This window comes from Macadamia integrifolia, chromosome 3, assembly GCF_013358625.1.
Source record: "Macadamia integrifolia cultivar HAES 741 chromosome 3, SCU_Mint_v3, whole genome shotgun sequence".
Classification (NCBI taxonomy): domain Eukaryota; kingdom Viridiplantae; phylum Streptophyta; class Magnoliopsida; order Proteales; family Proteaceae; genus Macadamia; species Macadamia integrifolia.
In genome coordinates, this window is record NC_056559.1 from 34,591,472 (window position 1) to 34,618,540 (window position 27,069).

Consider the following 27,069-nt stretch of genomic DNA (forward strand, 5'->3'; position numbering starts at 1 on the left):
CACAGCATTCCAGTTTTTGAGAAACCAATATGGGCTCCATTTCTGATAATTCCACGTGCAACCCCTTTCTTGTTTGGTATTCAAAGTAATGATCCAAAGAAATTCATTTTTTGCCCAAGAAAAGTAGATCAAATGAGCAAAGAACCTGGTACATCTCTCAAATTCTAGACCAATCTAACAAAATCCTTAAAGCTCAACCCCTAGCACCAATTTTGATTTCCCTTCTAACTAAAATCACTAATTTGTCAAATATTTGATGACCCCCCTAACTAAAATCACTGATTTGTTAAAAGCTTTATTTCTTCATCATTATTATCTACTTCGGGGATTTGAGGCATTTCCCTAGGCCTACGAGGAGTACAAGTGACATGCTTGATGATAGCCGAATAGAGGTCAAATTCTGCTTTCAGTTTGAAGCAGCAAGCTTCAATCCATTTCTCTGCAACACTGGTTGCTACACTATCTTGGTTGTCCCTCTCATGTTCTTCAATGGCAGGCCTGATTTCATTGTACAAGGAATCAAGTTCTGTATTGGCTTGGTTCTTCGTTTCCTGCATATCAGTACAGGCAAAACTACTTATTATACAGATTGATATTAAAACAATAACAAACCAACTACCCTTTTTACTGTTCACCTATAATCTATCACCCACTTAAAACCTTGCCTTTTTTTTTTCTTAAAGAAAATGAAAGTCTATCCAAACAACTATTCAGGATCACATGGCAGGGTCGACAGTTAGGGCATGGAGTGCGTTAAGTGGGAGGAGGGGTGCAAAAAAAAATGGTCCATGAAACATTCAGATTCAAAGAACTAATAGGGGCTTGATCTCAAGCTCAGCACCCACCAAGTTCATCATGACCCAGTCTAGCCCAAGTTGCACAGCCACTCTGGGCTGGTCACATGGTACTGCATGCCAAAGATCCAAGGGATTGTTCAGTAGCCAATCTAACAGGGATTTTATAACTTGACTTAGTAGCTGGATTTCTCTTCTTGTTCCAGGACAAGTTCCTTTCAAAATCCTTTTTTTTTTTTTTTTCTTTCTGTTTCCCACATTATTTCCAGATCATTTCACACCATCTCTAGACCATTGTTTCCATCTTATTGGTTTTCGCAGGGTTCCAGAGAAGCTTTGCCAAACCCAAAAATAGTATGCCATTTCACCACAAAAGAGACCAATGGTGGAAGAAAAGAGTGTAAGACAATCAATCCAAGAATTAACTACGTGAGAAGAGACACCAGAAATGTAAGACAACCAATCCAAGAATGAAACTACACGAGAAGAGACCAGAAATGTAAAGCCAACGAGGATGCACCCCAAAAAAAACTGAAAACTGAAGAGGAGGCCATTCACCTGTACTAAACAAAATAAAAGACAATCACCCCCCCCCCCCAACCCCGGGAAGAAAAAAAACCTCTTATGTAAGTAGAAACCTATTGCACTCAAGAGGCATGAAACTGAAAAAGATTAGAAGATAACCTCAAGAGATGAGTGGAAAAACAGCAAGCATCCAGACTGAAGTTATAGAAGGTAAATAAAAATTCGAGGGGGGGGGTGGTTGAGGTGTTTTCAATCCTTCACTACAGTTTTGAGTTGCTCCTATTTCAATGTGTGGTGAAAGAAAATAAGACTAAGAAAACAAATGATGTCAGAATGAAGCATAACGATTTTTTCTGGTTTGGGGCAAGCCCTAGGTGGTTGTTTGGTATCAAGTCATATATGCTATCTAAACAGAGTTTTCAAATTCATACCTCATAATTTAAGACCTCTTCTCGTGCTTCCTTTGGTCCTAAGAGTTGGGCAACAAGTTTTGCATCTACATGCTTTTTAACAAGATTTTTTGATTTTCCATTTGGGTAGTGATGCGACCTTTTTTTTGAGACCGGGCTTGGTTCGATGTGATAATTCCGGCAAGCAGTGTTACTGCGAATACGGGATATCATTGCATTTTTTTGTGTAAAAGTCTGGCTAGTATCCTGCAAATACAATTTTTCCTCTTTGCCTACTTCCATCTTCGCATCATCCACCAAATTCACCATTGGACGTGAATCAAGTGGCACAATATTAAGTACAGTTGACTCCAGATGAGCTTCAGATGCCAAATCATTAATCATTGCAACATGATATTCTTGTTTTCCGTTGGGATTCGATTCATATTTTGAGTGCTCGGTCTTGAGAAGCTTGGAAGTAGGTTCATCCTCCTCAGAATCATAAATAGGGATATTTTCAACTGAGTATCTGGTACAAGCAGGTTAAGCATCCAAAAATCAAATGACAAATAAACAAATTAACAATTTTGGCATACAAAACATAAGTTCAACATAGAAGCCTACTTTCATTTCAATAGATAAAGTTAGAAGATTCCACACTTCTTTTCTTCTTCTATTAATGGAATCACTTAGAGCAGATAGCCCTAAAGTAAGAGAAGAGCCTAACCATTTAAAAACTCACACTTAGACAGTCCAAGTGGTCACACATCAAATGCAACAAGGTTGATCTTCAAACACACAATGTACAGATGTGCTGAATGTTTGTGAGGCGTAGGCAGTGAGTTACAAAACATACAACCTTTTCAATTGTATACTAATAAACAAGCTAACAAAATCAGTTATGATTGATGAGAATACTAGAAGTCTTGTAATCCAGATTATTAATAATTAGGAAGAGGCAATGCATCTATCAAGTGAGCTCATATTAAAAATGTGGCCTGTATTGTAAACCAGAAAAAGTGAGCATTAACCAATGACAAGAAACAGGTATAATGGAATGACTGCTCTCCATGTAACATGTCTGAGTTCACCATTTATGGGCTGCATACAAGAAAATGCTGAGGCAAAAAATTAGCCTAATCAATTATCAAATGATTGAGACTCTTTATTTTAGGTAGTCATTCACTGATCAGAGAAAAAAAAAAATAGTAGAAGTCTTGAAATAAATTCCAGAAAAACGTGTAAGATTCCCTGTCATCATGAATTTTTTTATCAATGTGAATAATCTTTTTTCTCTTGAGGGACTCTTTATTTTAGGTGGTCATTAACTGATCAGAGAAAAACAAATAGTAGAAGTCCTGAAATAAATTCCAGAACAACGTGTAAACCTGTCATCATGAATTTTTTTATCAATGTGAATAATCTTTATTCTCTTGAATGGTGAATCAATCCTCCCAATATGGGACATGCAGTGACTTATGTCATTCCTGTTCAGCATGCAGCTGCTCCCCACTCCCTAGACTAGTTATGATAAGTATATAAATAGGTATTCCAAATAGTTTTCTTCCTTGGACACGTAGCATTTTGACTGAACCCAAATCCACAAAATAAATAAATAAGATAAGGAAACGCAGTAACTTGTTCCAGAAGTGATTCTACTTCATTTGGATAGCTGACAAACAACATTCCACTGCATAGAAGCATATAACTTAGTGGGTCATCTGATCAGATGCGATACAACAATAAAAATCTCTAAATTGCTCACTGTACATTAACCATGTAATAGAAAACCAATGAAAATTAGATAAACGCAAGCTCTAGCATGAGTTCTAATGGCTATGTGATTAAAATAAACACTGCAGTACACCTACTAAAATGGAGAGTCAAACTCGCAATACATCAGTTCTGTCAGATATGCATTCAAATTACCTATCATCGTCATCTTCCCACAGATACGTATCCTCCTGTGAACAGGTTGCACCACAATAATAGAATATAAGAATTCTATAATAACAAATTAACATGCAAACATAAGAAAAATCAACTAATCACTTTACATGCCCCAAAGCAAACAAAGGGAGAAATATCAACAAAAAGGTTCATATGAACCATATTGGATTATCCATTATGCTGAAATTATATTCAGTAAGTCCTATACCATGTGGATATTGTTCGAACTAGTGGTCGCCGGTTTGAGTTGAGTAACTGCCTATCCACAAAGCGGGGGTAAGGATGTGTACATATCTGCTGTTCCCAGACCCCGCAGTGGTGGGAGCCTGATGCACTAGGTACGACCTTTTTTGTTTTCCACACAAAAGAGGCAATTTAGGATAACAAACTTCTGATTTTGCCAATAATTTTCAAAAATTGGGGGTGTGGGGGGAGGACATAGTTGTCACGGCATCAAATCGATCCAAGGCGGTGGAGGGGTGGCTAATCGATTTGGCGATGAATCGCCCATTATGGCGTTGTCATGGCGGTTAAATGGCCCATGTGTCATTTTTTATTTTTCCTATTTTCTAAAATTATTTAGTATGCTATTTTTTTATTTCCCCTATTTTCTAAAGTTATTTAGCATGCTACAAGCCTACAATATATACCCTATAACATATTAAACCAACATTAAGCAACATCAAATCATCAAAAATCAACGTAGCCCTATCAAAATCACCCTACATTTACAAAAAATCGACCGCCTAGTGAATCAGGCGTAACCTGGCGTCCATGGCGGTGCCATAGCAACGCCTATCAGCCAATGGCGAACGCCATTTGTGAGTCATGTAAATCGTAGCACTGCCATGAACTTCTTTTTCCGCCAGGACGCCAAATCGCCGCCTTGGCGACGCTTAGGCGACGCCTTGACAACTATGGGGGAGGAGGGAATGGTAGGGGGAAGAGAAAACAAAAGAATAGGTAAAAAAAGAAAAGCTGAGTGGAAAAGAGAGAAGAAGAAGTGGAGTTGGAACACGTGCATGCACACACAAACAGATGGAATTCTTAGGATTAGTGTGCTAAGTATATTGGAATATATGGATGAGGAATCATTTTCACCAAGAAACTTAGAGAAAGAAATGAGAGTTCAGAGAAATTTTTGGATTTCATAACTAGTAAAGGGTAGCATTAAGAGATTTAAGGAGCATCTTGAACGAAGAGATTTTAAGATATAATTTGACCGGGAGATATAATTGATACGTTTTCGTCATTTAAAAAAACCATAAAATCATATTTATCAAATAAATAAATAAGTATTTTATATGAAATTTTTTTGTTTAAGAAAAAACACAGTAAAATGGGCAAGGAATTGCATGCAAGAAGCATTTGGAGCAACCAAATCCCTTTTCTACTTTAGATACATTATTTCAGCTGAAAGTCTATAGATTGACTGATAAATTTTTAGATTTATCGTAGCTAAAATGTTTAACATTGACTTGAGCTAAAATGCTTAACAACGACTTAAAATAAGGATCAGATTTCTTCAATCTTGAGTTGAGTTGTCTGATGCAACTCAAGGTAGGCCAAGTTAGGCATCATTCGGAAAGGAAAATTTGGGGTCAATCAGATCTCAATACGTAAATCCTTGATGCCTATACCTTGATAGTTTTAGGAATTCGTTCCCCCTCCCTCCTTGAAATAATGTACAAATAGAATACAAGGATCATATGTAGATGTTTTAGCAAATATTATCCCCTTCTCTAGTCGTGCACAAATAAAATATGAGGTTCAGATGTAGATGTTTTAGAAAGTATTATCCCCTTCTCTAGTTGTTAAAATGGCTTAATTCAAAATGATTAGCATAAAAAAAAAAGAGCAACCCAGTGCATGAGGCTCCTGCTACTGCAGGGTCTGGGAAGGGCAAGTGTACACAACCTTACCCTCTGCTTCGCAGAAGAGGCTGTTTCCAAGTTTTGAACCTGTGACCAACATGTTGCAACAGTGCAACTTAACCGTTGTGCACAGGCTCGCCCACTCAAAATGATTAGCATCTGTGGCTTAACTCACAGACGTCTGTTTCTTCTCCTTCAGTTAATATAAGACGTGTTTTGAACTTTTCAATTTTTGTTTCTACAATAAAGTAGGATGATTGAATGCAAATTAGCATTGTTGCATGATTAGAGCCAACTACTTTGAAAGCTAAAAAGCAAATGCAAGTTCTAGCCTCAAGGATAACTACTTTTTAGAACAAAATAAACACTCTTACAGCATCAGCATTAAGAATAGACTAACCAAAAAACATATATATATATATATAGGTAGTTTGGAATTGTCACTTCCACATGCCATCGAGCTAGAACTGTAAGCATGCACACCATATTAACTTCAGAATATTCTGTCACAACTGAAAGGAATGAGATAGATCTGACATAGCATCAGTCTTTTTAATCTTTGGGAAAAAAAAAAAAAACACTCAACTAAATTATGTCATATTTGCAGATTGGGTAGCATCACAGACAACGTGAAAAAATGTTAACAATCTAACTCTTCCAAAACTTACCTGGAAACCACGGGATTTTGCCCCAAGAAATCCAGGACAGCAGGCTGCACCACAGAGGCACCGAACCTTCGCACCACCATACCATTCAAAATTATAATCATAAGCTAGCTCAGTTCCAACAGGAATATCTCGCTTGGAAAATATCCCAACCCTTAGTTCTCCCAACACTGTCCACTTCCTTGTCTCACAATTAGGTTGGCTGCATCTTCCAGAAAACGAATAAATTAGATGTAAAATGATCAACCAAAAAACTAGATGTAAACTGATCGTAGATGATGTAAATTCAAAGACCTAAGTTTGAATGCTACAGAAGACAAGAAGAATGAAAATGATGAAGAGTGATGAAACCATTCAGTTTTTCTTCTATCATGGAAATTCCGAAACATTCCACTAGTTATCATGTCTTTGTCTGAGGCAACTTACCATGAATGATTTATAAACCTAGCAAGGCTTCCCTTTTTGGTAGCATCGATTGACTCATGGGCATTCAGAGAGATGATAAATGCATCTTTCACACCTGCACCAAGCCATTTAAGTAACCATAACTCATGGGATATGCATATCTAACAGATAAATCTGCTTGATACCTTGACTTTCATAGGTTTGGGATCTCCGCCTTGCTTCTTTCCATGAAATAACTTCTCCACAGTATTCAATAATAAATCTCCCAGCCTGGATCATTAAGGGAAATGCTAAAACATGAATAACACTTTAACTTCTTAATTTTCAAACAAAGCAACAGAAGACAGTGCTTGAAACAAAGCACAGACTGCCTTCTATTTAAAAATTGGTCCAACAGATGTTTAAAAAAATGTCTGAGAAATAGGAGGGTTAACTGCATTCTAGAAACTGTTATAGGTATAATTTTTTTATTCATTGGAAATACAGATAATGAACACATTGCACTTACTAGAGTAAATCACAGGACCTATATAACAGAACAAATGCACAGACTGCCTTCTATTTAAAAATTGGTCCAACAGATGTTTAAAAAAATGTCTGAGAAATAGGAGGGTTAACTGCATTCTAGAAACTGTTATAGGTATAATTTTTTTATTCATTGGAAATACAGATAATGAACACATTGCACTTACTAGAGTAAATCACAGGACCTATATAACAGAACAAATGTAATAGGGTTGCACAGAGCAAGGAAACTGAAAGTGTGCATTTTAGTGTAGTAATTTGATCTGTTGAATAATGACCTTAATATTCTCATCAGCTAGAAGACCCCATCCACGACCTTCAGTTTTGAACAGCTTCAATTTGGCATATTCACATTTCTGGAATCTCTGCTTAAAAAATCCAGTGCTTAATCAAACCAAGCATAAAATTAAATAGAAGATCTAAAAAATCCCATCTAACCATACTGATATTTAGTAACCATGCAGTACACTGTTACATAGCTGCAAAAGACCTTCAAGTACAACTACTTCAAGAACAAAAGAATAAGGCATTAGCAGCTGCAAATGTTCCACGCGACAAATGGCACATGGCATATACATGAATTTATCTTAAAAAATCCAAAGAAAGAATGCAGGAATCAGCCAGATAGCTAATTTATCAAAGCGAAAGCAGTCAAAAAGCTAAGCATTCTTCTGGATCACTTCACAGAAATTTATAGAGCAGAACAGGGGAAGTGAGAGAGAGAGGGAACAAAGATGAGTTCTGAATGAAAAGACTACATCAAAGATCAGTTATGGAATCTGCGCTGACCAAACAAGGCAGTAAATTACAAGTTCACTAAGCTCCAGGGTTTTAAGTATTGGCAGGTATCGTATTGTATCGTATCAGCCGATACGATTCTTATTTTTCAACAAAAAAGTTTTAATTGACCAAAACAGTCCAATACAGAACCGATATAAGTAAGATACACTTGATGTGCCTCCTTTCAACTTGAAAAACAAGAACCATGAGGAAGGCATGAATTTGAGGGCAACCGAAGGCCTTGAAAACTTGTTTTTCTCATTAATATGAGTTGAAGGAAATCATCTAATATAAAAAATCACACTAATCTTCACCCCACTTCAACAATGTTCAAATCATGGATTGAAACAAATTTAAGTGAAAAAGTGGTAAAGTTACAAATCTATGTTTTTTTTTTTTTTTTTTTTTTTTTTTTTTCCTGTGCTCTAATCTCTTTTTTTCCTTACTTTTTGTGGGGGGTGTTATGCGTCTAGGTAAAAACAAGTCAAATCATTGTACTAAGATGATATATATTTACATATTGCATAAGAAGGTGTTTTATGCTTCAAAACTGAATTTTATATGTATGTATCGTTAGCACATCCATGCATTCCTTAACCATTTCCATGCATATCTTGCGTTTCTCTGATACGATACGTCTCTTTAAATCACCCCTTTGATACAGTACCCGACATCAATACTTAAATCCTTGCTAAGCTGTCATCACATCTACCATTTCCAAAGACCCAAAACATAAGCAAACCTGCCATTTTAAGAAAAGTACAACAAACCGTGGTTGCATCCAAGAAACAAGCAAACCACTTGATTTCTTCTTCTCTTCATGTGGCTTCATATGACAGATAATGGAAACAAACGTGAAGGGTCATATCTACCAAGAATCAATGTCATAGGCAGCAAACTCTAGGAGGGACCATGGAGGCACATCTATGGGGTCCATAGACCACGACAAGTGAAAGCACGCAGTTTTATTATAGGGAAGGGTGCATAAGTGGTATAGTTTGTCATCAATGATTTTATATAAGTTAAATGCTGGGCTTATTCAGCTTATTCTAGTGTTTGATCTTATTTTAAGTTGTCTTCAGGTAGGTTTATACTAGTCTTTGATTTTAACCTTCTAGGACTCCAAATAGTGTTAATGTAAGACAGCCTACAGGTTCAGCTTATCAAGTATTAGGGCCAAGGATTTACATATAAATATTGGGTATCATATTGGAGGGGTGATTTTAAAAGACGTATCGTATCGTATAGCATCGGAGAGACACCAGATACACTAAAGATATACATGGAAATGGTCAAGGAATGCATGGAAGTGTTTACAATAGATATAAAATACAGTTTTGAATCATAAAACACTTTATTATGCAATATGTAAATATATGTCAGCTTGATGCAAGAATTTGAGTCGTTTTTACCTAATATAATGATACATAACAACAAAAAGGAGGGTAAGAAAATTTCAGCGCACCCAAAAAAAAAAAGAGAGATCTACAACTTTATCACTTTTTAGCCAGATCTATTTCGATTCATGGTTTGAGCACTGTAAATCCCCAAAACTTGTTAAAATGGTGAAAATTAGGGTCGTTTTTTATGTTAAATGATTTCCTCCAACTCATATCAAAGAGAAAAACAAGTGTTCAAGACCTTTGGCTGCTCTTAGTTTCTTATCTCACTCACGATTTCTATTTAGCAGGTTTAAAGGAGGCATATCAAGTGTATATTACCTATATCAGACCGTATTGGTCCTATATCGGACCGTATTGGTCCTATATCGAACCCATATTAGTTGATACACATTTTGTTTTTGAAAAATAAGTATAGTACTGGTAAGTATCAAATTCTTACCCACTGATACCGATATGCATTGAGCGGTACAATATGATATTTCGGATACTTAAGACCCTTTTTTTTTCTGGATGAATAAAATTTATATTAGAAATTGAGTTCTGGTCCTGGAGGGCCCTTGATTAGGCTATTATGCAAAAATAAATTTAGAAAGCACATAGGAGAGAAATTAGAAGGCAAATATGAGCAAATTTCATTCATTCAGGATGTAGACCCACAATAAATCCCCCCCCCTCCCAACACACACACACACAAAAGGCAACAATAACTCTCATGAACACCCAAAAAGGAGGAGGGGGATATCATACCAATTAATAGTGCACCATCAGGAGTACACCATCCAGTGCATACTAACAAACTAAATATATAAGAAAGAAGGAAATAGACACTACAAATCCGCCTCCACAAAATGCATTGACAATTTTTTCAAGCAATTATCATCCATCGGCTGTCTAAGCTAGGTTCCATATGGGAAAGCTCATTTTTTTCTGTAACTTTTCATTGTCTCGCTAATAAGTAAAAAATAGAAAAAGTGAAAGATCTAATGTTCACCTGATTCTTGCAATGAATATTGCAAGGACAAAAGCCAGGTGTACATTCTGTGCTGGTTATGACATTCAGGCACCTCTCTCCACATGCACTATCAGAATCATTAGCATCATAATGGCAATTGCAGATAGCAATATCCTCCTCTTTCTGCTTCTTGTGCCTACAGAACAATATGATGATAACACACTAAGAAAACATTGGTGATGAGAAGTAAAGGGCTTCGTTTGGTTGCACGGGAAATTTAAAGGGAAGGGAAGTGAAATTTTCATACTTAAAAAAGAAATGTTTGTAATTATTACCCCATGTTATCTAATAATATGTAAGATAAAAATTACATGTAAAATGGCTTAAAAAAATTAAGTAGTTTATACAATCACAGAAAATTACATGTAAAATGTATCATTACTATATATGGTTAAAAAAATTAAGTATTTTATACGATCACATTGGATAAAAATTACATGTAAAATGGGTTAAAAAAGTAGTTTATACAATCACATAAAATTGCATGTAAAATGCATCATTTTTAAATAAGGTTAAAAAAATTCAGTAGTTTATACCATCACATTGGACCACATGAGGTAATAATAACAAGCATTTCTTTTTTAAGTATGAAAATTTCACGTCCTTTCCCTTTAATTCCCCTTGCAACCAAACATAGCCAAAATAATTACAATTTCTTTTGTAATTCAGTGCGCAATTCAGTGTTCGTATCATTATTATAATTTCCTTTGATCAGCAACAAAATATATCAAGAACAAAAGTAAGAAGTGAAAATAAACCCAGAGGCTTGAGAGGAGCCTCATAGCAATGCCCAAACCCAGTGCACAATCCAAGCATGCAGCAAGAAAGAGATAACAAAGGAAACAACAAACCCAACACCGACATTCATAGGAAATATAACCCAAACAGGCATCCCACCCCAGCAGCTGGAACACCAGCACAACAAACAACTTCCAACAAAATCAACTCCTACGAAAGCTGCTCACTACTGAGCCCCACACATACTCACACATGCCAAGAAAAGAATGAAAGAAGGATTATTAAGCACAGATGGAGGCTTTCTCACTAATTCACTCCTTCCTAAAGCTCTATCAAGATTTCCTGGTTGATCTACACAATTTCTCATTCTAGGGCCAATAGTTGTAGGATCTTTATTTACCACAGGCACCATCCAATGTTTTTGATATGACATTTAAGTTTATGCCCACCACACCCCCACACCCCAAAAAAAAAAAAAGCAACCTTTCTTATTTCTCTCTTCCAAAAAAGTCTACAGAAATCCTTTTAGGATCCATTTGTTTCAATATAAAATGCTCAGTAAGTATAATAAAGGGAAATATTTTAGTTTCCATACTATATTTTAAACTTCTTTGGGCATAAAAGAGTGGGTCCAACTCTAGAACATTTCATTCATTATTTTTATTTCCAATGAAATATATTGCACAAGAAGAAAAATTATGTACGTTGACAGTGTTAAGGAAAAAGTAGCTGTAAGCTGAATAACTGAATATGATTATCAAAAAGATTCTTAATAACTGCATATATCTTGCTTTTAATGCTCACTTCTTTCGCAGATCCTACCCAAAAAAATAATAATAATAATATAATTCACATATTTAGGGGCCATGCAAAATTCGAGCAGATTTCCAGCCCTCAAAGAACCTATACATCATATACGCTTCTTGTATGAGGCATAAAGGGCCAGAAACCAGATGTCAACATCAGCCACATAGCTAAGCACCCCCTCTCTCTTTCTGGATCAGCAACAGCAGAAAGGGAATTTATTAAGAGGAAAAAAGAAAGGAGATGAACAAAAGTGATGCAGAACAGAAACCCAGAGGGAAATTTATAAAGAAAATGGGCAGAAAAGAGAATACACCCTACAACTGACAACAATCCCCTAAGCCATCTTCCATATGCCACTACAACCAAGGTACAAGAATTTGTGAAATCTCAAGAACTTTTTTGGTCTTGACAAGTGTCTCACCAAAATGGCATGCGATACTTAAGAATGTCCACGTTTCGACAGACATTTCGGTCAAAACGTTACTTTCTTTGTACAATAAAAGCAAAGTATTAAACGAATTGACCCATTCCGTTTATTTAGACAAGGAAGAGGGAAAAAGCTATTGTGATTTCTTGGCCAAGTCACTGTTACACAAGGTTGGAACAAGTAATTGCGCAGTAAAGAAATGCAATGGAAGGTGACAATTTGCTGCATTGTTGGAAGATTTGTGGTTTTCTGCAAGATTCAAAGTTGGATGTCTAAAATCGAATAAATACTTGGTGGTTGGCATTCCAAGTTACACATCATAACCCGATCTATGACTTCACGGAACCAAAATTTATTTTATGTTCTTACAATACTTTTTAATTTCCTAGGAAAAAATAATTTTCTTGCAACAAACTTTTGAAAGAAAATATAGGGTTAATATTTAGTGTTTGGAGCTCAATTTATATATGTTAGACACTGTTGGCCAATCTACGGCCCATGGTTCGAGGTTTCGGTTTTGAGCATGGTTTCAGTCAAGCCCAAAACTAAATTTCAGTTGAAACCATGTACTTTTTTTCCAGCAAGTTTCAGGTTGGGTTTCTGTGGCTATAAGGCCAAGTTAGATCCTGAAACTTGTAGGACAGCCTATTTTATGCCTCATAAACAAGTTGGAAACATTAGATTTTAAAAAATCACACTCAAATTGGTAGTTTGACTTCAGACCCTCAGTTGGTAGTCTACGTTGTATACAATCTTTACCTTAGGCTATTCCACACAATCTTTAATACTAGAACACATATAATTCAAGTAAAACGACTTAAATAAGCATTAGGAATTAAAAGACATCAAATTATAAACCATTTTATAAATTAGGCATCATATGTGGTTGAATCACATATATTGGAGCAAACAATAGTACAAAAAGTGGATGACTCACCTGAGGTATCCCCTAGACGGCTAGACTCCTAGTATTGAAAAGAGAGTCGGGCCAGATCAAAACCATTATATTGTTGCTGATGGCAAATCAAGCTTTCCTTCTATTGAATCACAAAAGCTGGGTGAGATTTTGTTGTTGTTGAACAACAAATCCTGTTGTTCTAAGCTTCTTTGGGTAAGATTTGGCTAAAAAAGGGAGCAAATAGGAGATGGGGGTGGTTTTCTTCAAAAACAAAGAAAAGTAGTCCAGATAATTGAGACTTTGTCAAAATCTCAACTCAGTCTCATCGAGTTACAGTATTTATATGATGTGTAACATTAGGCACAATATGATGGATAATGACATGGTGAAGATTGAGGAGAGAGAGATACCGCAAAATGACTATTTTAGATATCTGGGGTCAACCATAAATAAAGAAGGTGACATAGAGGATGATGTTTCACAGAGAATCAAAGTGAGATGGATGAAGTGGAGAGGTGCAACTAGAGTGTTTTGTGACCAACATATTCCTTTAAAGCTTAAAGGAAAGTTCTATACGACTGTTGTTCGACCAGCTATGATGTATGGGCCAAAATATTAGACAATTAAGAAGTGTCACCTAGAGAAGCCATGTGTGGCAAAGATGAGGATGTTAAGATAGATATGCGGCAAAACTAGGATGGATAAAGTAAGGAATGAACATAGTAGAGCTAGTTTGGGAGTTGCCTCGATCAATGACAAGCTCCGAGAAAGTTGTTCAAGGTGGTATGGTCATGTTCAATGGAGGCCTGGGACACCCCCAATAAGGAGTGATCTAATTCCGATTGAAAGAGCTAAAAGAGCAAGCAGCAAACCTAAAATGACCATAGGAGAAGTTGCGAGGAATGAAATGTGTTACAATCCCAGATTCCTGCAATCAAATCAGCAAAAACAGCAAAGAGAACTAGAAGAGAAGAGAAGAAGAAGAAGAAAATTCTAAAATCTGCCCAGAAAAACAGAGCAGCCTGTGATCAGTCCAATATGTGACTGATCGCAGGCATCATTAGCATATATAGGTTTAAAACAAAGAGTACAAGGACTAAAACACCCCCCCATTACAAGTAATAAACCCTAAACAGCAAGTAGGTACCCGATAGGACCAAACTGACCCTGTCGGGTCCAGTGGCTGACGCTGATCCCAATATCGGGATTAGCTTTCGGCCTCAACACTCCCCCTCAAGCTGGAACATATACATCACCCATGCTCAGCTTGGTACAACCACTGCGAAAGCTTGGTGTAAACAAGAACTTAGTAAACATGTCAGCTAACTAATCCGTCGACGGAACAAACGGAAACTCAATCAGCTTCTTCAGAACAGCATCACGAACGAAATGACAATCCACCTCTATATGTTTGGTCCTCTCATGGAAGATCGGGTTACTGGCAATGTAAACTGCAGCTTGGTTGTCACAATACATCTTTATTGGCTTGGTCATTGGAAATCCCAACTCCAATAAAAGCGACCTCAGCCACATCAACTCAGTCGTGGTATGAGCCATAGCTCTGTACTCGGCCTCTGCATTAGACCGAGCAATAGTAGTCTGTTTCTTACTATGCCATGTAATAAGATTCCTTCCAACAAAGGTACAATATCTAGTGGTAGATCTCCGATCACTAGCGGAGCCAGCCCAATCAGCATCAGAGTACCAACAAGCTCCATATGCCGATTAGGACGGTAAATCAACCCTTTTCCAGGAGCACCTTTCAGAGAACGAAGAACACGAACTGTAGCATCCCAATGGGCTTTCTGAGGAGACTGCATGAACTAACTAAGAACTCCAACAGCGTAAGAAATGTCAGGACGAATCACAGTCAGGTAAATCAACTTGCCAATCAAACTCCTATACTGATGCACATCCTGAAACGGTTCATCATCATCAACACCGAACTTTTGGTGATGATCCATAGGAATATCAACAGGTCTAGATACAAGCATCCCAATATCAGATAGAAGATCCACAACATCCTTTCTTTGAGACAAATTGATCCCTTTCTTGCAACGGTCACCTCAATCCCGAGAAAATAATGGAGATAACCAAGATCCTTGGTCTGAAAATGACACTAGAGATGAGCCTTTACTTCAGAAATACCTGTCTCATCATTGCCGGTAAGAATAATGTTATCAACATATACCACCAAGACCACCAGCTTGTCACCTAACAAAAACTGAATGATCATAATAGCACTGAGAAAACCCACACGTGACAATGGTGGCATTGAAATTATCAAACCATGCTCGAGGGGGCTGTTTAAGCCCATAAATAGCCTTGTGCAAGAGACACACACGACCTGTATTCTCCCCCTGAGCAACATAACCAGGAGGTTGCTCCATATACACCTCCTCCTGGAGATCACCATACAGAAAAGCATTCTTGATGTCCAACTGAAATAACGGCCAATCAAACTTGACAACAAGAGATATAAAAAGGCGAACAGAGTTCAGTCTGGCAACGGAAGAGAATGTCTCAAAGTAATCCACACCATAAGTCTAAGTATACCCTTTGGCAACCAGACGGGCCTTTAACCGCTCAACAGAGCCATTAGAATGATACTTAACAGTGTACACCCAGCGACACTTAACCAGATCCTTACCAAAAGTTAAATCTACCAGGCTCCAGGTACCACAACTCACAAGAGCATCCATTTCTACATCCATGGCAACCTTCCATCCAGGAATACGGAGGGCATCATTATGGGAACGGGGAATGGGGTTAGTGGAAAGGGATAGGGCAAGGCCATGGATGGGAGACGGAAGATGAGATAATGACATAAAATTATCAATAGGGTACACAACCATGGATTTCTGAGTGCAGGAACGTATACCTTTACGATGTGCAATCGGTAAGTCATCAGGCGAAGGAGGAAGAGGAACTTCACTAGCGGAAGACGACAGTGGAAGGAGTGAAGCTTCAGGGTTAATTTCTGAGCCACCTGGCTGTCCAGTCTTTGTCCTACGCTGATAAACCTGGAGTGGAGGTGAAGCAATGGTACCAGGGGCCTCAGGGAGGGGTATAAGAGAGGGTATGGGTGGAGAAGACAACTCCGGACTAGATTGGGACACCTGAGAGAAATAAAATGGTGTACCTTTAAAGGTCACATCAACACTGACAAAATTCCGATGAGTAACGGGGTCATAACACTTATATCCTTTCTGGGTACAAGAATAACCCAGCAAGATGCACTTAGTAGACCTCGGGGATAACTTATTAACCTGCATATGCAAATTATGGACAAAACATACACACCCAAAGACACGGGGTGGAATAGTAAAACTGGGTAAATTAGGAAACAGAACAGAAAATGGAGACTTATCTGCCAGAACAGAAGATGGCATGCGATTAATCAAATAACAAGCGGTTAAAACACCATCACACCAAAAATGTTTAGGAACATGCATGTGAATCATAATGGCATGGGTAACCTCAAGGAGATGCTGGTTCTTGCGCTCTGCTATCCCATTTTGGCATTTTGCTGTGGGGTATAGGCACAACTAGTTTGATGTATCATCCCATAGGTATCATAAAACTCAGATATATCAGTTTGAGCATATTCTAAAGCATTGTCAGAACGAAAAATCTTAATAGGAATGCCAAACTGAGTCTTTATTTCATTATAAAATTTGTGAAACACATGTAAAAATTCAGATCGTTCCTTTAACATGTACAGCCATATAAGGCGAGAATGGTCATCCACAAAAGTCACAAAGTACCGGAAACCAAATCTGTTACTGACTCTGCAAGGACCCCATACATCATAATGGATTAAAGAAAATAAAGACGAACCACGAGACAGAGCGAGATGGGAAAGACACACGATGATGTTTACCCATCTCACATGCCTCACCTCTAACCTAGGGACAGAATTAAAACTAAGAAATAAAAACTGTAACCTAAAAAGCGACAAATGACCTAAACGACAGTGCCATTGGAAATGAGTCACGTCCCCAACAGTTGTAGCAGCAATAGTAGAAGAAGGACAGTCGCTATTGAGGTAGTATAATCCATGCTTTTCACGTCCTCACCAATCGTCTTCCTCATGTGAAGATCCTAAAAGACACAGTAGGAAGGAAAGAAGGTTACTGAACAATTTAAAGAAAGAGTTAATGGACTTACAAAGAGAAGACTTAGTGGAAATTGAGGGACATGAAGGACAGAAGATAAGTTAATGGATGGGGTAGGTGAAATATTACCATGTCCAAGGACGGGCGTGGAAGTGCCATTAGCAAGGATAACAAAGTTTGAACTGACATTAGTAGAAAAATTCTGAAAAAGTGATGACTTATCGATCATATGGGCAAAGGCACATGAATCAATGATCCAAGGAGTAGATGTAGTAGTGAGAAAGGCTGAAGTACCTGTGTGAGCTAGAGTAGCAACGGATGTAGACGCACCATTAGATATATTAGAGGATGCCTCAAGAGTGTGCAAGCGCCAGAACAACTGATTGATGTCATCTCGTAGACCGGTAGCTGAATCTCCTGATGAAGGTGTTGGTTTAGGATCAACTGGAGCCATTGGGTCAGTACCATCATCAGACACTGCATGATTAGCTACTTGTATTGCCCACTCTAGTTTACCATGCTTTGCCTAGCAAATCTCAACAGTATGGTTGGGCTTTCCACAAAAGCTGCACTGGCGAACTGAACGATCAGAGGGTTGTCCACCAGATCCTCAACCAGCCGAACCATGACCGCAACCACGTCCACGATTGGCATGGAGGAAGAACTGTCTTTGGTAGATTGATCAGGTTTAATGGAGGAGGTAATACGCCGCAGGCGTGAGTAAGTATCATTCAAAGTAGGCACAGTATCTCCTGCAAGTAAGTGACATTTCATTGCCTTCAAGTCATTGTTCAAACCAGCCAGGAATTTAGAGACGAAGAACTCATTACGCTAAGTCTTCAACTTGTCAATGTCAGTGGTCAAGGGTTGGAAGACATTTAGTTCTTCAACCATTCCTCTGAAAGTACTGTAATATTCGGAAAGAGACTTGTCCGATTGGCAAAACTGAAACAGTTTTTCATAAATATCATAAATCCGGGTCATGTTCTTTTCCTGAGAGTAGGTCTCCTTCAAATCATTCCATAATCCTTGGCAGTAGAGTGAAACATGACATTGGCAGCCACATCTGGTTCCATACTATTCCATAAACAAATTAAGATTAATGCATTCTCTTTCTGCCATTGAGCATAACCAGTATCAGATTCTTTGGGAGGATCAGAGGTAGTGTAATCAAGCTTATCCTTCGCCATCAGGTAAACTTTGACTGACTGAGCCCAAAGAAAGTAATTCAAGCTTCCCTTAAGCTTGATAGAAGTAATCTGGACATTCACATTGTCCGATGCAAAGGAGGACAGGAGGTAGTAGTAGAAGTAGCAGTAGTCTTGGTCTCAGCCATGAGTGCAAGAATTAAGGACAAGGATGTATTGCAAAAGCAACTAAGTATGAAGAACTCACCAACCAAACCGGAACAACAGCAGCCAAAGAGCAATCAGACCTAAAGAACCCAAAAAAAAAGTTCCAGCCTATAAGTGCTGCTGGTAGGTGAATGTCGACTTTGATAGGAGCAGCAAAGAAGGCTTCAAAAGCCTAGTAGGGTATGTAGAAGGGCAGTAGAACAGCAGCACATCAAACCGTGAAGTAGTAGAGCTTCACACATAGGGCAGCAGCCAAAAACAAGTCACATATAGGGGCGGCAGCCATTAAAATTCTGCAGAATTTGTATATCAGCTTCAGCAAGTCCAGAGAACTAGGGCTGAATCCATGTAGCAGTGGTAGAACGACCTGATTGTGTTTATCTCATTATAATCAGGTCAAGAAATTAAGATATGGGCAGCAATAGGTGGCTGCGCACCAAAGAGAAGTAGCACAGGTTGGTGCGCAGGGTTGTGATCAGCAGAGAATGATGATTCAGTCCCTGATTTGATTATAGAAGCCTGATACCATGTTACAATCCCAGATTCCTGCAATCAAATCAGCAAAAACAGCGAAGAGAACTAGAAGAGAAGAGAAGAAAAAGAAGAAAAGAAGAAAAGTCTGAAATCTGCCCAGAAAAACAGAGTAGCCTGTGATCAGTCCAATATGTGACTGATCGCAGGCATCATTAGCATATATAGGTTTAAAGCAAGGAGTACAAGGACTAAAACACCACCCATTACAAGTAATAAACCCTAAACAGCAAATAGGGACCCGACTATTGGGTCCAGTGGCTGATGCTAATCCCAATATCGGATTAGCTTTCGGCCTCAACAACATGCATAGGCTAGGTCTTGTCCCAAGTATGACATTTGACAGAGCCTATTAGAGGATTAGGATTCATGTAGCCGATTCTCCTGACTTGCTGGGTTGAACCACTTTTCTCTAATTTCATTTCTCATCTATCATCTATCATTTCTCATCAATAATTTCTTCATTTATTTATTCAACTTACCTTCATTTTTTTTTCTTTTTTTTTTGCGTGGACCTCAGTTTTCCCTACTTTGTTTATCAATGCAGCCCGCCCCATTTAGTTAGGATAAGGCTGAGTTTGTTGTGGTATGTAACATTTCGCAGGAAACATACCTATATGAAATATCAGACTGAGATTTCATCGAGATACCAGTTTTGATATTGGTTTTGACTCGAGACCTGTCGAAACTGAGTTACCACTACGGCCTTGCGAAGTTGGGTTTTTCTTTTTGAAATTAATATCTTTATTTCTAGATTTTAAAAATTATAGGAAATTCAGAAAATGGGGTCCCTTTTTTTTTTTAAAGTATTAAAATTATGAAAGTATTGTTGTTGAATTTATGACTGAAGATGATTAATGTCCCATTCCATTATTATTTTTGATAAATTAAGATATTATTATTTCAAAATTTTATTTTTAATTAAGAAAAAAAAAATATGAGTTGGGGAAAAATAGGAAATAGCCATATGACTGTTATATGAGTTCAAATGATGCAGAATAGCTAATAATGTAAGCATTTTTTTATGCAACAATGTAAGAACTAAGAAGATTGCACAATGACTGACAGCGGAAGTGTAAACATAGCATGGAAGCATGGAGTTTCTATAGGGAATGATAAGAAAAGGCCACAATGTAATTATTGTGGCATGATAATAAATTCATGGGATCACCAGACTGAAGTGGCATCTAGCTAGTGACTATAGGGTTGTGGCCAAATGTTCCAGGGTCCCTATTGAGGTACAAAAGGCTATGGCTACCCTCATTAAAGGAGGAAGACAGAGGAAGTTGGAAAAGCAAAGGGCAAAAGAGGAGTTTGATGAGGCAGTGCCAAAGAGACACCCACCAGCAGCAGGGGCTGATTCTAATGATTTTGATAGTGATTAAATGCTTGATGATGTGGAGAGAGACAGCGAGCAGATAGATATGACAGGCTCAGGCAACGAGCCGTGTCACACATTAGGTGGAAAGGGTTAGGTTTGCAGAGATGGGGAAAGGAGCTGGTTCCTCTTGTTCTAGAGCAGGTGCACTATCAGTACCAAATGATCACAGAAGGTCTCGTGAGGGCAGCCCCACCATCAGTATCAAATGATGATGATGGTTCCATTAAGGTCCTTCAACAAGATCCTGCCATATATAGGACTCAGGTTACCAGACATAGAAAGCTTAAGCAAGTCTAGTCTGATTGGAAAGCTAAAGTGGGTGATGCATACTTGACACACTGGAGAAGGCTGCCCAGGAATGAAGAGGCCCACAGCATATCAATTAATGAATTTAATGTTCCCCAACGAAAGGAGGAGCTGGGAGAACACATTGATACATTGAAGGGACATGCAAGAGCTACGGAGTGACTGTGACGTGTATTGGTTGGACTAGACCCACTAGACAATCCATCATCAACTTCATGGTATGTTGTGATGGAGGACTATCTTCCTGAAGTCTGTAGATGCATCCAAGGAGAAGGACGCAAAGTATAAGTTGTTGAAAGATGTTGTACAGAGGTGGGGTACAAAACATTGTCTAAGAAGGACCAACAATGGGAGAAACTTTAAGAAGGCTGGTGAGAGATTAATGCCCAATAGCAGTACCACCTCACAACCAGAATATGAGGAAGAAAAGAAGAAAGGTGGGGGAGATTGAAGACCAGATGTGACTAGTCGCAGGCGTTGCTAGGAGCAGGGAAGGGAAAGAAGGCAAGAAGAAAACCAAAGGAAAGAGGGAAACAGAGAAGAATAAAGAAAGGAAGGGGAACAGCGGGAGAAAGGAACTAGAATTAGGGAAGATTCACACCACAGCCAACCGGCCGCCTCAAGCTACGCAGGCTCCAACCCAAAAACCAAACTCAATTTATTTCATAAATTTCTGTCCATTATGTAGAGCAGCATACACATAAAATAAAAAGACTCCTACAACAAAATGTAAATAAAAGTAGACTCAATCTAATCTCCTACGTAATGTAATAGCTAACCCAAATGAAAGTAATGTAGGACTAGATTTGACAAACCAAACTAGACCCAAAACTGCAGGAAAGTTAAACCAAAGAACAACCAACAACCACCCAAAACCAGACGGCAACAACAGTCCAAAATAATCAGTCAACAGTGCTTGAAAATCAGAACTTTCAAACCCAGAAATTGGGGCTCTATAATCAGATATCAACACCAGAATAAGAGGATTAACCAGCAACCAGAATATGGTATCAACAGTCTACAAACCATAACAGAACAGTAGCAATTTCAGCAGTCGACAGATTTCAGATCACCAATATCGATTAGGACAGAACAGTAGTAAACTAAATAAACATAACCAGAAACTCCAGAGGACTTTTAGAGGTTCAAATCAGCAGCAATAATGATCACCATCTTAAGGAAACAACATAAAATCAGTCACAGTAATCAACCTCAATTTAGGACACAGCAGGTCACTAAAAGATAAAGATTTGGTGATTTCTAATAACTCACGACTGAATGGACAGAACCAGCCCAAATTGGGTCGAACCATGCTTCGATAATAGGGAACAATAGACCAAAAAACTGAGCCAATCCGACAACCAGATCTGGGTCTTCCAGTAGAGGCGGATGCTCTGTTTTGCAGAATATTTCTGGACAGGTTCAGAATTCACATACCTGATTTGTAGCCTTGATAAACCTTGATAAACAAAGAACTTAAAGAGAATAATAACTAGAAGCAGACCTCCTGGACTTCACGCCGCAAGGAGTCACTCGGATCGCACACCAAGTCCTTCTTCCTCGATCAGACACAAGGAACAGCCATGGATACTCAGTGTCAGCAACAAGAGAGTTTTTTTTCTTAAAATTCAAATCGTGGGCTGTAGTGTGCCCTCTCCTTTATTTATAGTAATGATGGGGTATTGCTTACAAAGTAGAAACTTAAAAGCTTCTAAATAATGACTTTCTAAAGTACTAACATGTAGTTACTAAAACTGGAAATTGGAATCTAATGAAATTAGAAACTAGCTTAATACAGAAATTAGAAACTAGTTTAAGACTGAAATTAGAAACTAAAATAAGTAATGAATATCCCCATCAATAGCCCAAACTGTGGGCCATAGAAGCAGCCTTGGTCGACCCAATCAGCAACTAGGGTCGACCCTCTTATTCCTCCTTGAGTAGACCTTCAGATCTGCATCAAAAAGGTTACATAATCTTCCACCAAATAAAATAAATATCCCTAAATATCCTACTGAAGCAAAAAACCTGTTTCGGAATCGGTTCTTTGTGCTCTAGGAACCCCAACGGGTCAAACCAGTCCAACCAAGTAACTGCATCACCAATTCCTTGGCTAGAAGTTTTCAAGTTTCACATAATGCATTTCTAGAGGCTCACCTCATGACTATTTCTAACATATTTCTCAAGGCACCGCCTAGGCACCCAAGCACCTTCTTAGGTCCAAGGCAACAACACACCTCGTTTGATGCAAGAAAGGAAACATCACACCTTGGATGCCTAAGCGTCTCCTAGGACACCTTGGTCTCCCCTTAGAAGCCTAGGAGTCGCCTTGTGGCCTTATGACAGTGTGCCGTATGTTATATTAGCTCTTTGACACTTCATGAGTTTACGTTAATTAAAGTTTATTGCTTTCTTTATAAATCTTACGCTTTGTTTATTATGTGTTGATTTTCTTATATTAGGTCAGTACTATTGCATTGATATGGCTTCTATGTTGCAGATTCTATGTTGCAAATAAGCATAATTATATAATATTATCATTGCTAATTCATATATACTGTACACCTAGGCATCGTCTACGCGCCCCTCCAACACCTTGGGTTGCCTAATTGCCTTGATAACTATGATTTCCAACCAGATGCCACTCCCAAACAATTTGCAAGCAAATGTGTAGAAGTGAAGGAAAAGAGGAAGAAGAAATGGGAATATGCCAGGCAGCTCCAATGAAAACTTTATCCAAAACTGTTAGCATGGATAAAGAAAATGGGCCTCAAACAGAAATTAATATAGGAACAAGATTCATGCCAGCAAAACCAAGTACTACAGATAATGAGTAGGTTCTTCGCCATTGCTTTTGGAAAAAGAAAAAAAGATATAGAGAGACTGAGAGAGTTTGTGTAAGCTTCCCTTTTTTTTTCTTTTACTTTTTTTTTTCCTTTTTTGGGTAAGCAGAGTTTGTGTAAACTATGCAAAGAATTTTTGGAACAATGAACCCAGCTTTCCCAACAAAAAAATGTAAAACTTACTTCCGATATGAAAATTCATTTTGCTCGATATGTATATAATGTGGTGGTCCTTCAATTTGTTGATCCTACAGACAAAATTTTCCCCTGTTAGTAGCTAACCAACTTAAGTGACTATATATCCAAAATAATGTTTGACACAAGGATTCTTACATGAATTATCCAAAAAGTAAATAATATACTCAAAAATTAACAAGAAAGTAGGCAATAGATGCAGCAACTCTATTAAACATGTAACAATATCGTGCAAACACAAAACCGAAGCATAATTGGTTTGTTCTATTAGGACATTTGATACAGGCTCAAATCCAAAACCTGTCACAAAACACAAAAGCAGTGAAATCATTTTCCCCTCCACCAGTTGTTCCCATGCTTGTTACTACTCCCACATGTATGTCTTAATGATTTAAAGGATCATCTTTCCATCCACTCCTTTCTATATTCAAAAACACCAGATTCATTCCCTAGACACTTAACTGCATGCTTTTTCGAAGTCAAAAAAGAACAGAAATTTTTCCAAACCTTTCCATTGTCCCATTGCTCGCCTTAGCTTATGCAAAGCAAAATTGGTGATTCAACAACCCTATTCCTTGTCTAAATCTTTAGTCCACCGCTCTCTTCAAAATTTTCCATGATAATGCACATACTTCAAAATGGTTGAATAATATTCAACTGACATTAGCCAATAAACATACAGGGTAGGGTTATTGCAGAAGCAAAGTAAATTAACTTTTCTTCTTCTTTTCTACTATTTTGTCAACCATTCCAGCTAGGTATTACAAAACTGTTCCTTTGAGTTTTTCTTGTGTTTTCCTGGGTTTAATGACCTGTTATCATATATCTGTTTGTTCTATTCTATCCATTACTACAGGTTTCTATTACTGGTTATTCATTCTAAGTTCTGCAGATCAGAGTTTTTTCTGATCTGTTGACTCTGTTATCAGACCACGCATCTCTGTGCGTGTGTGTGTGTCTGATATTGTGCCCATTATTCCCTGGAGTTCTGTCCATCATTGCTCACTGTTCTCCATTGTTAATGCAGTTTTCGGATATTGCTCCGTTACTTACTATCTCTGACTGCAGGGAGTAACTTGCTATTTTAAGCGATCCAATCCTTGGATTGACTCCCCTTTTAGTATATTGTTCCCCCCTGTTAATCTTTTAAATCTGATGTTCATCAGACCTGCTGATGGCAGTTATGTCAGTTATGTCAGTTTCTTCGTTACTTTCTAATTCTGTTTATGGCTAGCTTTCTATTTCTGTTGTGCGCTATTACAGCAGATCCCACCCTTGGATCTGTTTGATTTTCCAAAGGGTGGTTCACCCTAGTAAAAGGAATATCTGATTCAAATTTCAGGTCCTTATTCACACCCCCCACCCCAAAAAAAAAAAAAAAAACTCCATCTGACCATTGGATGTTATTTTATTTGACTTTTACTATTCTGCCATATTGCTAATAGAAACATTGTGTTTCTGTCCTGTGGGTTTGTGTTCTGTAAACATTATCTTTCCTACCCTGGAAGTGGTTGGAACACATTAATCAAACTTGCCTTTTAGCATAATTACAGCTTGCTACACTTTCCTCACTTGTACTCTCTTATCAAGCATTCATACACTCATACATGACACCTTTGGCCTTATGTCCTTCATAGATCCAGGACCCACAACCAAGTTCATTCATATAGCAAAGACTGTTAACCTATCAACCCACATTAGACTTCTAAGAACTTCTTTAAAATATTGTTTTAATATACTCAAGCATCTCATTCCACGTAACAGTTTCTTCCCTCAAATACCATCTTAGTTCTTTTATCAAAATTCCTCTAGATAGAACCATCACAGCATTGCCTTTCCTTCAAACAATTTTGGCCCACCTATCATTTTCACTACTCACATGTGTTTGTTCAAAAACAGCAGAATTTCCTCTATGACAGCATTGCACATTGATCATACCATCTTTCTAAGGGGGGGAAAATAAACTATAAATTATATATTCCAGTTCAAACCATTTCATAAGTCACAAAAACCTCTTTCCCTTTTCTTTTTCTTTTTTTTTTTTCTTTTTTTCCTTTAGATTTGACTGTTGGAAGGTAAAACGCAGAGTCAACTAAGTTAAAAAACAACTCCTTCGTGATCCTTCTCATGCCTTCCACTTTCATCGTTATGATATTGATGACACTATTCTAACAAGTTTTGATAATATCATGTTTCATATTCAATGGCATCTGCCACTATAATAAATGTTTAACACCTAGCCATGGTAAAATTATGACATAATGTGCCATTTGCTTGCTGTTATGTACATTGAAATAGTTTGTGATGGTCTTCTCCACTTTCTGCTAACTTGGATGACTATAAGGATTGATCCTTTGACGAGGGGAGGTAAGAAATATAAATGTGCAAGTCATTATTATCATAAAAGAGAAAGCATGAAAATACACAACCGGACAGAAGAATATCAGAGTTAATAAAATGTAAGATGCAGTCAAACGCAATAGTCTGGAGTCTGGACTCTGAACCCAATCTGCAGCATCGTAGTTAGCACCACAGATGTGTTTGTCATCAAAAAATTGACCAATGTACTTTGACAAATAAGTAAGAATTTCCTCACAATCCCGGGAAGATGGAAAATTACCATCAAGAATTTCAAGATTCTAAACAATTTCACCAGCAAGAAATGGAAACTTATTGCATTGTCCAGCTGCAGAAAATATAATATACAGCAACAGCGGCCCTTCTATGTGTGATATGTTGCTTTCCTAAAATCTGCCGAATTCAAACCAAAAATACGATTAACAACTTCCACACTTGCATACAACGTTTTGAACATTCTTGTTCCATGGAATGCAGATGACAGTAGTTTGAATCCAAGCTTCAATTTAGACGATTAGGTCCAAGATTACATATATATTGATTGATGGATATAAGATGAATATACTTAATCAAATAAATTAGGGTTTCAAAGAAATTTAATGGAAGGAAAACTCCATATCCATACCTGAAACAAGAGAAGTGTCGTCCTGTTAGTGCATCAAGTCAGAATAACAGTTCTGCGGGAAAGAATAAAACTCGGAGAGGGAAAGAAATGCCGCGAGGGTTTGAATTTGATTTCCAATCACAGGATTGAAATAAGCAACGAGAGAAATAAGGGATTGTTCCGAGG

General features: G+C 37.8%; 1 protein-coding gene across 1 annotated transcript; it reads right to left on the reverse strand.

Annotated features, from left to right (window-relative positions):
- Positions 1-13: 13 nt before the first annotated feature.
- Positions 14-27,069, reverse strand: LOC122073382 (histone-lysine N-methyltransferase ASHH1). Its single transcript, XM_042637966.1, has 11 exons — positions 26,905-27,069; positions 26,542-26,672; positions 23,910-23,974; positions 10,302-10,458; positions 7,406-7,492; positions 6,788-6,872; positions 6,624-6,717; positions 6,201-6,399; positions 3,638-3,672; positions 1,751-2,237; positions 14-551 (listed from the first exon to the last, which is right to left on the reverse strand). The coding sequence occupies exons 2-11, from the start codon at positions 26,542-26,544 to the stop codon at positions 276-278; spliced, it is 1,488 nt and encodes a 495-aa protein (XP_042493900.1). The 5' UTR covers positions 26,545-26,672; positions 26,905-27,069; the 3' UTR covers positions 14-275.

Excerpts from the sequence above, each read along its gene's own strand:
- LOC122073382 (XM_042637966.1), bottom strand. Across the intron at positions 7,493-10,301 it reads ATATTCATTGCAAGAATCAG|AGATTCCAGAAATGTGAATA; the intron begins GTGAACATTAGA and ends TTTTTTAAGCAG. Across the intron at positions 6,873-7,405 it reads TAGCTGATGAGAATATTAAG|GCTGGGAGATTTATTATTGA; the intron begins GTCATTATTCAA and ends TTAATGATCCAG.